The sequence below is a fragment of the Haemaphysalis longicornis genome, unplaced genomic scaffold (assembly GCF_048455015.1).
Source record: "Haemaphysalis longicornis isolate Haplotype H1 unplaced genomic scaffold, Haemaphysalis longicornis Haplotype H1 scaffold_10, whole genome shotgun sequence".
Lineage (NCBI taxonomy): Eukaryota > Metazoa > Arthropoda > Arachnida > Ixodida > Ixodidae > Haemaphysalis > Haemaphysalis longicornis.
The window spans coordinates 59303711-59317364 of record NW_027526204.1 but is presented as its reverse complement, the minus strand read 5'-3'; the positions used below and the strand labels follow the sequence as shown (position 1 = coordinate 59317364).

The window sequence follows — 13654 nt, the reverse complement described above, 5'->3', positions numbered from 1 at the left end:
GTTGCGTGCTTGTGCTTGGTTAGCAAGTAGCACGTTTTTACGTTGTTCTTAAGCCAAAGTGAGCACACCCACTGCATCGATCGCGGGACGGACTTTCCCAAGTGCTTTCCGGCTGACACTCGCTGAACCATGAAATGCTAATGCGCAACATCGCTGCTGTTCCTGCCTCACTTTGATATCCTGCTCGCTTTTATTTCCGTACACTTAAGTACTCATCCATCTTACTTTCTTCTATGGAACTTTCCCATCACCAAACCACTTCATCTCTTCCCTTTATTTGTCCCCGTGTATTCCATCCGTACTAAGAAGATGACTGGAAATAGTCATTGTAAGGCAAGGACTCTCGTAAGCCTCTCACCGCGGCAGAGTCGGTGGGACTCGGGTGGGGAATGACAAGCAGGCCCACGACGATGACCACCATTAAACCGATGACCAGTACCACGGCTTCTATTATCGGGAGGGTGTTCCTGCATAGACAGAAGATCGGCCGGAAATCGAGAATTCCATCGAAGCAGTCATGACAGGAAGGGCATTCGTTTGGGACTGCCTTTCGCAGAAATGAAAGTGGAGTTGCTAGAGGTGATTCCAAAACCATGCATACGATTGAAGCGACTTTCGCACGTTACTACATGAGAGAGAGAGTGATGACTATTTGATGTTCGAGATAGGTTCCGACGGCTAGACGTCTTGAATGGTTTCCCTACTTTAGCCGTCAGACAGTATTTGTTGGGTCCTAGCGGCGGCTTCGGACTGCTGCGAGTTGTGGCTGAGGTGTGAAGCGGAGCAGAACAGTCTCCAATTGCTCTATAGTCCTAATACTGTATCTTCTAAGTGTTTATTTTATCCTTGCTCTCTGTTGGCTCTTTTGGCAGCCCCTTTGTCGCAACGGGAAGCCAACTATACAGCGCGTTCTCTGTAAAACAAGCCGGGATTCTACAATGTCCTCAAGCTCAATTTCATACCGGCTTTGAGGTGTTTATTTCGAGCTATGCAGGATTAGTCGCAAGGCTGACATGATGTGGCCTCAGAGATGTTAGGCGGGGTGTCAATTTCTGTGAATATCAGAGTCCTACCAGCGAAAAATATGCCCCGTTGTACACGAACGGCAAATGGACTGTATTGGAAGGGGCACCACCTGCGAATTTCGGCTCCTGTAGACGCGCAGTGTATCTAAAATTTTGCATTGGCACCAGAATTTGGAAAAAAAAGAAGATTTTAATTCCTCACAAATACACAGAGGGAAGCTAGAAACTGTCTAAAGTGCAGGCCACAGACAGTCTCCTCCTTGTGTCAAACGTCGGCTTGCCGTACATTCTAGAGTTTTCGCACACTCTGTAGCATTGATTTATATTGGCTACAGTTAGCTGGGACTCGTATGGGTGTCAATCAGCTCTAGCATGGGGAGCTTGCATTAACGCAGCTGCAATGCGCCAAGGTGCAGACTATTTTACTACAATGATGTTGGGCTTTCGTGATGTCTCTGTATTCGCATGGATTATGCTGCGCCAGGTTCCGAGAATTCGTTGTGCGACTTGAACACGGGGACGGGGTGCTTATGAGAACATCCTTGTGTGTATTGTAAGGGTGCTAGTCGCTTGAGCCTACGTGCTCATCGTATGTAACAAAGTTCCTTTTCTAAGACGTTATTTTACGACCATATCTCTGACAACTTTAGTAATAATTGTTAGCCCTCAATTGCTGTAGTAGTGTTTAAGTGTTCCTTGGTGTGAGCGGGGATGGTTCTTCAAGAGACTCTGCAACTCTTCCAATAAATGCTTTCCCTCTTTCCTTCCAGTCTGGAAGTACGGCAAAAGCTGTCCTTATCCGCTTTTTTTTTCTGATTTGCTTTTGTAGCGATTTGTTTCAAAATGCCACGGAAGCCGTTTACTGCTGCGACTAAGATGGAGCTGGCCAATAGCCGCTACATCGCTTTAATGACGTCCTTCGTGCGCTCGAAGAACTCCAAGCCGGGGAAAAGAAGAAAAAATTTTGATCAGGTTTCAACGTTGTCTGATAAACCTAGAGCAGCAGTTTTTGTCTTCGATAGTTTGTGACCCCTATACTCTTACAGACAGCGTCCTGAAAGTATTTTAAATTCAGAAAAAAGATTGAAAACGTGTTGCAGGTCTTCCTTAATGCGTACTTTCATGAATGTCTGTTGTTCCCATTTCGGATGTCTCTCAAGTGGTTTCTTAGGACACACAATTGCATACATACACATGCACGCACGCACATTCACGCACGAATATGCACACGAACAACATACGCATGCATGCACACACACATATACCAAAAAATAGCAGTGGCTTAGCTCGGCTATGCCAGGATATACGTAGCGTGAGCTAAGGTTCAGCTAGTTACTCTTAGGTTTTGCGGTTGTCTAGGATTAGCTGATTATCATGCTTACTGTTGCTAAAACACTTAATTTTCAATCCAATCCAACCAAATCAAATAAATCGACTTTAATCTAATTCAATCCAATCCAATCCAATCCAAATCCAATCCAATCCAATCCAATGCTCCTCGCGCTTGCGCAGCACGGCCCTCCAGGAGCCACGGGAAATCGCTCTACCTCGGCCAGTGCATCTTACGCTACGAAACTGCAGACTGAGTACAGGTGAGATGTTTGCGACGGCTTACGTGATCATTTCCTTCTTCTCGGTGTCAGGCAGATCCCCGGGCTTCTGGGCAATATTGCCACCCGCTAGTGCCTGGGAAAGGGTGTTACGTCATCAACGTAAGCCGCGAACGTTATCAGGTTCACCGCGCAAAGCTTGATTTGTTTGGCGGAGCACTCCTATTGGTCCACGGTCCCCACCACTCGTGGATTTAAATAACAGTATTATTAATTGATTGATTGAGAGAGAGTGATTATTAGGTTTATTAGGTCGCGTTATGCGCCAATTCTTGCATATTCTGGCGAGAGAGCTGAAATTTGGTTGCCTCTGACTGGTGGACTATATAAAAAAAGCATGATCCTGAGCCTGAGCTTAACTGATCCGGAAGAACACTGCTTTTGCAGTACAGACGGCAGTTGCAATGGAGGAAACAGTATTGAATTACACTTGCCAAAAATTGTTACGAATGCGCCTTAGGCTGTATGGGCGAGCAATTTCGTATCCGTCTGTTGATTATAACAAACAAAATGGCACTTTATTACCCCTCAAGAGGCCGGCTAATGCAGTGAAACGGACGCAAATGCCTGTCCTAAGAGCGCTAGCCAACGCCGAGCTACTGAGAAGCTGGAAAACACGAGTTTGAAAATTCGGGATACCATAGAAATGCCGGTGCTTGTTTAATATTGCCAGCCAGAGACATTAGGGTGGACACCAAATGCTACATAGCTTTTTGATCCAACTCAAGAAATCACACCTTTCATAGCCCTGGTGGCTTTCCATATGGCCTTCAATGCTGTTTGTTTAGAAATAAACAAGTAAAGGTGGCATTTGTTTGTTTTTCCTCCGATATTTTGGGACGCTGAGAGATTGTAACGAGGGTGCGCAGAGTGAGCAGAGGTGCTATCGTAGATTTTGCGATACCACCCAGATACCGAGATGGTTGAAAGACCTAACGGCTTTCAGCTTTGAGCACATCCCTGGGGGCCAAGCAAAAGAGTTCTTTGGAAAGGCGGTGATGCCCTGGGTAAGTAAACAATGGAACTGCAAAATCGGGCATATGTTAATTTCCGCCTCTCCCAATGGGTGCCGCTGCCTGGCAGAAGGTGCAGAGAACGCGAGCGCTGTTCGCCATCAGTACAGTTAACGCTCAACGGCAGCGTCGTGGATTGCACTTATCATCCCACTTCGATGGCTCACTGTGCTCTGTATATGCACCGCCACCACTTATTTGGGGCAGGCTATCGCGTTCACCCATACGAAGCCGTTGACTGTGTTTACACCCCAAGGCAGCGCAACCAAAACCGAGAACGATGGGAAATACACCCTTTTGGGGTGACGAACTCTATTGCGCCTTCGTTGTAAGCGTAGTTTCATGCCATAAAAAACACAAAAAATGGCTTAGCTGCGCCAATCATGAAATGCTGCTGTGCGAAGGCAGGAAGCCTTCCTGCTCATAAAGCGTTGTCCTATACCCCACAGAGTATGCGGTACTCTGTGGACATGGCACCCTTTGGTAGGGTTAACAGTACGCGTAGTTTCAGAGTACAGGTACAAATTTTTGTGGTCAACTCTCCGTGCCTATGATCCTAAAGTGATTGATTGATTGGTGGGTTGATAGGTACAAACTTTTGTGGTCAACTCTTCGTGCCAATGATCCTAAAGTGATTGATTGATTGGTGGTTTGATTGACTGACTGATTGATTGATTGATTGCCTGATATCCCAGCATGCATCAACAGAGTTGTCTTGATCTGTAGCTACGTGCGCCTCCCAGTCTACCCTTAACGCAGGGCGGAGACCTACTTTTCCGGAAGGTATCCCGAGATGTCGGGCATTTCAGAGAAATCGAAATTGAAACGCCGCCATTCGACGCGCCGCGGTGACTCAGTGGGTAAGGCGTTGTGCTGCTTAGCCCTAGAACGCGAGTAGCTTTCCGGCCGTGGTGGCCCCTTTTCTGATAAAGGCGAAACGCAAAAACGCCGTGTGTTCGAGATTTCCGTGCATGTTAACGATGCCCAGGTGGTTAAAATTAATCCGGAGTCCTCCACTACGGCGCGCCTCACCGCCTGCGAAGCGTGGGTGCGTTAAACTTCGCAATCAATCAATCAATCAATCAATCAATCAATCAATCAATCAATCAATCAATCAATCAATCAATCAATCAATCAATCAATCAATCAATCAATCAATCAATCAATCAATCAATCAATCAGTTAATCAATCGTTTAATCAATTATTGAATCACAAAGCCAATCACTTGTGGAAGTGGGGTGGTCTGTTTTTAATGTTTTCGAACTGTGGTTTGTGCGGTTGTGAGAGACTGCGCTGAATGGAAGTTGGTATATATGAATTCATTTACGTATGAGATGCCCCTGTGAGACTGACAAAATCTCACGAAATAGTAAAGACGCGTTATAACGAAGCGGGTTAAAGCGAACTAATTGCGATGTTAACGGCAGGATCTTTGGACCTTCGGGGTGTTGCAAGGTCTTCAAATCAGACGGACCTTGAAATGTGTCAAATGGTTTTTGTCGCAGCGAACTCAAGGAAGGGGTAGACAAAACAGTGTCACCGTTCCTTGCTGAAGGGGAGAGATGTAATGGGTGACGGCAGTGGTGACCGAGAGCAGGCAGCGTAACTGCGGCGGTCGGCGACAGCGACGGTTCTTAAGCCGCACCTGACGTGCAGACACGGAGTACTGGGTCGATACCCCATTCGCGCAGGCGATTTGCAGGCCTGGTGATTTGCAGTGGCGTCGACCTTGTGCACTGGCAGTCCGGTCGACTGCTGCAGTGTTTTCGCCCATCGAACTGGGCGTCGGACGTGGAGCGGAATCCCGGGGACCGATCTCTTCTTTCCCATCTTCCTTGCTTTCTACCCTATGCGCTATGTGCCATCTTCATCTCCAGCTTCATCTTCGTCTTTCTCTTCTTCGTATGGTCGGTGTTTTTATGTGTCGCAGCTCCTGTCTCCTGTCTTCGGCGCCATGCCCGCCTGTTTCATTACACTATTGAATATAACGAGCAATCGCCATTCTCCTTGAAATTACCATATAGACGCCCGTGGATTTAAGACCTTGTTTTAACGAAGCTAAAATGTCCTCGCAATAAGTGCAACTAAACTGTTTTTCCGGAACAAACATTTACATACCATTTTGGCACCCCTCAGATTATTGAGCGTGACGGGTTATGTCGCGTATCGGGTGCGGTAATTAAACACTCGCGCTATACTCGGTGACAACTTAAGAACGGCACCAGAAGTTGCCGCTGTGCCTTATCACCGTAGCCGGATGTTTCTCCGCGCGGCGCAAGTAGGACGTTACTGGGAATATTTTGAGCATGGCGTGAGCCGTTCCCGTAATTTTTTGGACTTAATATGCTTATAAAAGACTCCAGTGACGACAAACAAACTTCGTGAGACAAGGCAGACGATATCACGCATTCAAAGCAAACCCCTTTCAAAACGCGCGCGCACTGACGTCACGGGTCCGGCGCTTTGGCGGAGTGATACACTACATGAGGTGGTGCCGTTCTTGAGTTGTAACCGAGTATAGCTAGGTGCCGCCAACTCCAGCACTATAAATGGCTGCGAGCGCCTGACAACACGCCGAGGTGCGCGTCACCCGGGCTCCCCGTAGGGCGTCTGGAATTCCCGCCAGCCACTCTACGGGGATGCTGCTGACGTGCTGTGCCGCCTCTTTGGTGTTCACGATCATGGCGAGGACTAACGCGAAATCGCGGCTGCAGCTGAAGAAGCCATCATTCGCCAGAAGACGCGGCAAAAATCTATTAAGGACTTTTTCTCTGCGGAGCGAAGCGCCAACCCGTGTGCTGTCGAATGATCATGGATGATTCGTTTTCCGTGAATAAAGTAACGATTCTTTGCTTTTTTTGTTTTCGCGGGCTGCTGTTAGTTTCGGTGGTGAGTACATCCTCTCTTGCATGTGAAATGTTGGTAGAAATGGACATTGACCATAACGAAGTAATGGTTATAACGAAGTAATTACGACCCTCCCTCAAGTTTGTTATAACGAGGTTTTACTGTATAGCGCCGCCAATCCAATTCCGCCATGGAAGATTTCATAAATTGCTCCGCGAGAAAGGTATGAGGCGTCAATACCCGTTTTTACTTTCAAATGTTCTGGTTTAATAACCTCACCTTCATTCTGTGAGCGTCATTTTTGTATTCGCTACCGGGAAATCTGCCTAGATATGCGAGATTTTTTTTTACGCCTTTGGAAGCTTTTAATACTTCTATAATACTTGAACTGCTGCCTTTTGCTTGTCCACAACAACTTGGTTCACCTAAGAAATGGCGGTGTTGCTCGATCTTTCCTCCCGTTTTTCACTAAATAGGGTCCCCGGTGGCTGCTGCAAGCTCGTCTCCATTATTGATAGAGATAACATATCGAAGGACAGTATCTGCAGCCGAAACACCAGTTCTTACACTACAACCTCACTGGCTGCGGCAGTACCAGATACGAAAGGAGAACCTTTGCGGCCTTAACAAAAGGCGCCTCCTACAAACGATTATCAGTTAGGTGGTGTCCTTAGCTGCAGTGCCACAGCACTCATCGCCATTCTCGCCTTCAGCACTGCACATCCCAGAGGGTCTATGCTGGAGTAAGGCTCAAGGCTATCGCTGACAATTTACGGAATAACTTTGGACCTTCATTTCCTCCTGTTAAAAAGATGGGTCAGTTTACAAGTGTCAAGTTTATTCACTTTCCAATTGTGGAAAGTTAAGCAACATCTAAAGGCCTGACAGAAGCTCTTGCTTCACGGGGCAATCCAGCAGTTTAGCAGTCGAAACAATAACATTAAATTTCATACGAACAAAAACACACTCGAAGCGTGAGTCGGGGGAGGCGAGTGGGTATGAATAGATATATTCATACGCTGTGCCGTACAGCTGTAGAATACTTAAATACAACAACAAGTTGTTTGCAGCTTACAAACACACAACTTATTGTTAAAGGACATAAAGTAAACATATAAGAAATATAATAACACATTTACAGAGAAAAAAAAAGCAATAACAGGTAGATTAGGAGTATTCCATACAAAGATCTACAAAATTTTTTTTAATTAATTTGTTAGACAACCGTCTGCTGTAATCATAGTTTCTCTCAATTTTATTTAAGAGCCATGGTATCTGGAAATCAAGATGTTTACCGCAATTAGTACGGATCTGTTGTATTGTTCTAAGCCCACCGGACAGGCAGTACCGACTCAGTGGCTGAGGTGTATAGTGATTATAAGGGTTATTATTTCTGATGTACTGTAGCCCTTTGTAATAATATACCTGACTAGCTACTAGCTTCTAGAAAACCATGTTTGGAAAATAAATCATAGATTCTTAAATCCTGAATTCTTCCATGGTAATTTTCAAACATTCTGAGTACCTTTTTGGGAATCTAATCATTCTGTTGTAATTATGACTGGTGGTGGTACCCCATACGAAAGAACGGTATTATAGCCTAGAATAAAATAAGGCATATTCAGCAATTTTTTTAAACGAAGGAGGATAAGAGAAGCGATTTTAAACAGACGACCAACAGTTTACACAGTTTTTCTACGTGTGTATTGCAGGATAAGTCAGTTCTAAATCAAATACGTACCTAAAAATTTCTGGGTTTCTACGTGGTCTACTTTACAGTAGTTCGGAACAGTATCGTTAATTTAGTATTTGTTGATTTATTAACTTGAGCAATTATTACATACTTAGATTTACTGACATTGAATTGCAGTTTATTCATTTGTGACCCTATTTGGGACCCTATTTATTGCGATCGAAATGTTTGTGTGGCTTGATTATATTCAGTTCAGCCGGCTGCTTGAGCTGAAGCGCGCTATCCATGGCGAAACTGAGTGACCAAACGCCGGCGAAGCAGCCGTTGCATCCTCGCCTTGTCACGTGGTATCTGAGCGGGGAGGCTCTGAGCGAGCGCAGCTGTGCTGCTCCTCCGCCGCGGATCACGTGACCTGACGTCACACCTGACACACTCTCGTTCCGGCGGCTCAACGTTATTGCGACGCGGTGAGTTACCTTTTGAGACATGGCGCACGTAGTAGAGCTTTCGCTTTAAAATAAAATCGGGACTTAAAATTATGGACGGGCGACTGCACTTGTGAGGTCTGAAAAAGGTGGCCAAACAGTTTAAATGCTTACTGGGGCGGGGACTGGGCACGATGCTGGAGCCGGCGGGAGGTCGAGGCTCACGATGGCGGCGCCAGCACCTTCAGGAGTCTTCGCGCCCTCTGGTTTCCCAGGGATTTGCGCCACCTTACTCACTGCCGGCCTGCAGCCCAGGACAAGCAGAGGCAAATATAGGAAACACGCCTTTGTGGTCGGGAAAAATCTCACAGCAGTAGTTGTAACCATGGTTTCATACCAATAAAAATATGTTAATGGTACAGGCTACCCACAATGCGGAATACAGACTCGGAAGAGACGCGGCTAAAAACATCGGCCAGGTATTCGCTTGGTTCACTGCAAATGTTGTCGAAAGAAGGTAGTCGTTTTCCACCCGGCCAGGTAACTCCTTTTCCGCTCTTCACCGCTCTCACCAATCAGCGCTTCCCAACCACTTTCGGACCTATCTGGATGAATTCGATGCAGGTTTCTTCAAAGCATTGCTACTAAGTGCGAAGTTATTTTGTAACGACCAATTATATCGATAAACTTCTTTGGAGTAGAAATCTGAAACTGCGCGGCCAAATCGGATAGCCTTCAGGACGGGTCGTAAAGGTCGGGGAGGTGAAAAAATTTGTTGCCACTGGTCCGGGTAGTGTGTTGAATATTAAGGTTAATAATTATCGCCAACCTTTTAAACTGCTTTCTGCTGCCTAGCTTTTAAGATGTTCGTTGGCAAACTCGTCGAAAAACCGTGAAATTTCCTGAACGTTTCGCGAAACTGGACTTAATTATTGACATTGATGGGCTGTGCAATGTACCGGAACTGTTTGAAAGGCTCCCCACACCTGCACTGGTTCAGATTCCTCCCACAGGTGTCGTATGGTGACACAGGTGGAGGCAGTAGAGTTAAGCGTCTTAAAGGGGAGAAACTGCATAGGCATTCACTGCTTGACGGCCGATACCATTTCCCACCGCTGCTAGCTTATCGGACGATCCTTCCGAAGCTACCGCCATCTTATCTGCAATGATACCGTGAAATAAATCGATTCATGGCTTTGTCTTGCCATAATGGCATCATCGTGGCCGTCATCATATCGTCTCTTCCTCAACGGAAAGCCATTGTGCACGCATAGTCACGAGTGGAACTGCACACACAAAAAAAAACTGGAGCAGAAAAGAGAACACACGCAACGCGTTGTGTGTGTTCTCTTCCCTGGTCTAATTTTTGGTGCGCAGTTTCAGTCATGAACCATTTTGAACGAGCCCGGCTTTCCACTCCACATAGTCACGCTGATTTGACGGTTGCGGTGACCAGGTCGAGCGAAGTTGGACAGTTTTCAAAGCCCCCTGTTCCATGGCGAATCTGATTTCATTCGCTGAAATGCCGAGATTTACAGAGGGGGGAAAGACAGGTACCGGAACGACGTGTGGTAGTCATTCGTGCTCCACCGCATGCACTCTTACGGATTCGTTTGTTCTGCGAACGCGCGGTAGTAAGCATCGGTAGATCACCGGGTACCATGACGCGATCGACTCGTAGGCCAGCCAGGGCAGCTATGAATCTGGTTAAACATACGTCTCCTTCGTTGCGTCGTCACCGGTTGTGCTGCCGTGCTTCGAAGGCTTTTTGTGAGGCGTTTCGTCTGCGACGGCGGGCGGCGAAGTCACGGCGGCCGTAGACGGCGACACGACTGCTCCCTTGCCCAGTGACTTCATCGGCGCCTGAGCTGGATCCGAGAATTCTAAGGCGCTGGACAGAATAGGGTAAGGTAGCAATTTGTGGGTGCACTTCACTTTCTCGAGGTAAACGTACCCCAGTTCCTTAGGTGCGGTCTCGCCAGCGTCCTTCTGCTCCTTGGAGTGCGTCTTGTGGGGCTTTTTGCCGCCAGTCGTCGTCACGAGTGTCCCGGTCACTTCTTTCTTCTGCGGAGACGTGACCGCTTCCTTTTCTGGACTCTCCCCTTTCACCCCAGCATGTCCAGAGAATTCAAGGGCGCTGGGTGGTTTAAAGTGAGAGCAGCCATTTGTAAATGCACTCTGCTTGGTCCGTAAAAACTTACCTGTCCTCGTCGTTGGGGCTCTGAACTCTCTTCTTGGACTGCTTCTTGTGGCGCTTTTTGCCGCCAGTTGTCGTCGCAAGTGTCCCGGTCACTTCTTGCTTCTGCGGAGAAGTGACTGCTTCCTTTTCCGGACTCTCCCCTTTCGCCCCAGCATGTTCAGATTGTTCAAGGGCACTGGGTGGTTGAAAGTGAGATTATCCATTTGTAAATGCACTTCTCTAGGTCCGTAAGAACTTACCTGCCCTCGTCAAGGGGGCTCTGAACTCTTTTCTTCGATTGCTTCTTGTGGTGTTTTTCACCCGCAGTAGACGACAGTGCCCCGGTCATGTCGGCTGCGGGTGGAGAGACGACACCTTCCTTGGCCGCTGGCTCCATGGTCGCTGCTGCTCGGGAAGATATTTCGAAAGCGCTGGGCAGGGTACAGCAGCAGAAATTTAGGTAGCCAGAGCGGGGGCGACGATGATCACCGTGGCCAACGGGAACGACGAGCGCGTGAATGATGTGTGCTGAATGGTCTTGTCGTCGTTCTCTTTAAATTCAGCTTTCTTGTAGTTAGAACGCGGGCGTAGATGTAGTGCTTCCTGGGCCTGTATTTTGCGCCGCCTGCAGTTCAAAATAAAGCTAGTAGGAAATGAAACTACAAATATGACACCAAGTGAGTGCTGTGGACAAAATGCATCATTACTTATTTTATGTTCGGTTCCGCTTTCGGATGTCCCGCCAGGGTATTGAACTTCCAACATGCAAAAATTACGTTGTGATAATTTGTTTTAAATTGAAATAAAATAATGAAAATACGACACGGTCTTTTTCTGCCCAGGGGCGTGGGCATACCGAAAAAGTGGAGCTACGCTGCTGTTAGCTACAGCAAAGTCGGGTTTTATTCATAACGAAGTTTGCTTTTACGGCCTCTTTCGGAAATAAATAGGACACCGGCTCACACTTCTATCCGTGGTAATGTCTTTGCCCACGAGACTGCTCGAGGTCTAACCAGCCGAGCGCCGCGAGAGAGTTGGCTAGAGACGACCATCCCCTTTACATCATTCCAGGAGGTGACGCAGTACTACAGGCTCGCCCGGCTTACGTTTCTCCCTTGCACACCCATCTCTCAGCACGAAAGAGGAGCGCTACTGGCGTCTCCTGCAAACGAACACCTTTCCACATCCTACCAAGCTGCACTTTATCTGCCCAACGCAATACGACCCGCATTGTTGATTCTGCAAAGAGCACCCTGCACTCTATACCACATGGTGTGGGAGTGCCAGCTCAACCTCTGACTCTCCGCGATTTCTAACCCCTCGGTTGAGCAGTGGGAGGGAGAACTGGCCAGCTCTAGCGCCGAAGAACAGCTTCGAATGATTCACCGGGCTGAGTCGGCTGCACGCTCCAACGGGGTCCTAGACTGAGGAAACCGAACACTTGGCTCTTTTTTCTTTAATAAAGTTTACTCTCTCTCTCTCTAGTATTTTGAAGTCCTCACGTATTTCCACAACCAATTTAGCCCTGGCCAATCCCCCATTGTAGGTACGTGCCACAAACTTTGCGGGCATCATCATCATCGTCATCAAAGGCATGATGTCAGTAGGCGTATGCGCGCGCGCTTCATGCGTCTTGAAGTCGAGATACATGCCGCGGGGGAAGGGGCAAATACCTTTATTGAACGTTCTAAACCGTTCATGGAATACAGGGGAGTGGTCGTTTCTTTATTGGAGCCCATATGCAGTCCGCTCCGCCTGTGTTCTAGCCACAAACTGAAGCTAGGTAGATAGAGAGGGGTTGGAGAGCAGCATCTCCCATTCCGTTTGTTCGGTAGTTGACGGAAGAGAAGAAGGGGCTAAGAGCCAAAGTCAAACACGAAGATAATGGGGCCGAGTGCACCTGCTTGTGAGCAAAATGTACACCGAGCGTCATAGCGACTCCGGTGCGTTAGGTGAAGACGTGTCGGGTTTGGGAAGGAGCCGGATTGTATGAGCCGTAAGGTAGTTGGTTGTTTCCTGGAACGGCCAGGGTGGGGCGCGAGTAGGGTCCTTATCTGAAGGCGATAATGTTGGGTTATGTCCCTCAACGTGACAAGCGGGTCACTGCCCTCGTGCAGTGTCATACCCTGGAGGGGGATGGGGGGGGGGGGGAAGCGCAGACCTTTTTGTGGGCGTATTCGTTGCCCTCCATGGAAGCGTGAGCGGGAGTACAGATGAGATGAATGCGCAGTATTGTCGTATGCTGCGTGCTCTCGGTAAAAACAATTGCAGAAACGCCCACCTTTCATACTTTTATATGTAGCAGCGTTCACACGTATGTGGCGTAATACACTAATGTCATCTTCAAGACGGAAAGTGTCGACCCATTTTCAATATGTAGGGCGTTAGAGCGACGGCCCGAAGGGGCAAGGAGACAAGAGACAACGCACACGTTGAAAGTGGAACCCAAGAGGGCATTTATTACCAGGATGTCGCCCTTTTGTGGTCGGGTCACAGCTCCCTAGTGGTAGACCACCGAAATGCTGGATTCCGAAAATCACGATGCTCCCACCGGCGGATTGACATTTTTCAATGTCACTGATTCCCTGATTTATTTATAACAAAGCCGTTGGCGTTATGTTTAGGCGAATACCCGCGTAGTAGGTAATGGCTTTGCGATCGTCGGCGATCTTTCAGCGGTAAAAAAAAGTCGAGTCAAGATGGCGTTAGGCTGCGGAAAATAGTCACAGCTAACGACAGCTAATGACGACTAGGAATTTGTAGGGTGAAAGCTCTAGGTGTCTCGTCAAATGGCAAAAGTGGCCGTAGTCGCAGTCGTTATTCGTGTAGGCGCAAATGATAACAAATTGGCCGCGAATGTA

At 47.6% G+C, this 13654-nt stretch overlaps 1 protein-coding gene across 1 annotated transcript in view; it reads right to left on the bottom strand.

Annotated features, from left to right (window-relative positions):
- LOC144159859 (uncharacterized) overlaps positions 1–11425 on the bottom strand; it is a 47192-nt gene extending 35767 nt beyond the window's left edge. The window contains exons 1-7 of the mRNA XM_077691522.1: positions 11054–11425; positions 10816–10989; positions 10569–10751; positions 10332–10505; positions 8789–8918; positions 2641–2711; positions 359–467 (exon numbers count right to left, since the gene is read on the bottom strand). Of these exons, the coding sequence (XP_077547648.1) occupies positions 359–467; positions 2641–2711; positions 8789–8918; positions 10332–10505; positions 10569–10751; positions 10816–10989; positions 11054–11190 (978 nt within the window). The 5' untranslated portion in view covers positions 11191–11425. The remainder of the gene's footprint in view (positions 1–358; positions 468–2640; positions 2712–8788; positions 8919–10331; positions 10506–10568; positions 10752–10815; positions 10990–11053) is intronic.
- Between the last annotated feature and the right edge of the window lie 2229 nt (positions 11426–13654).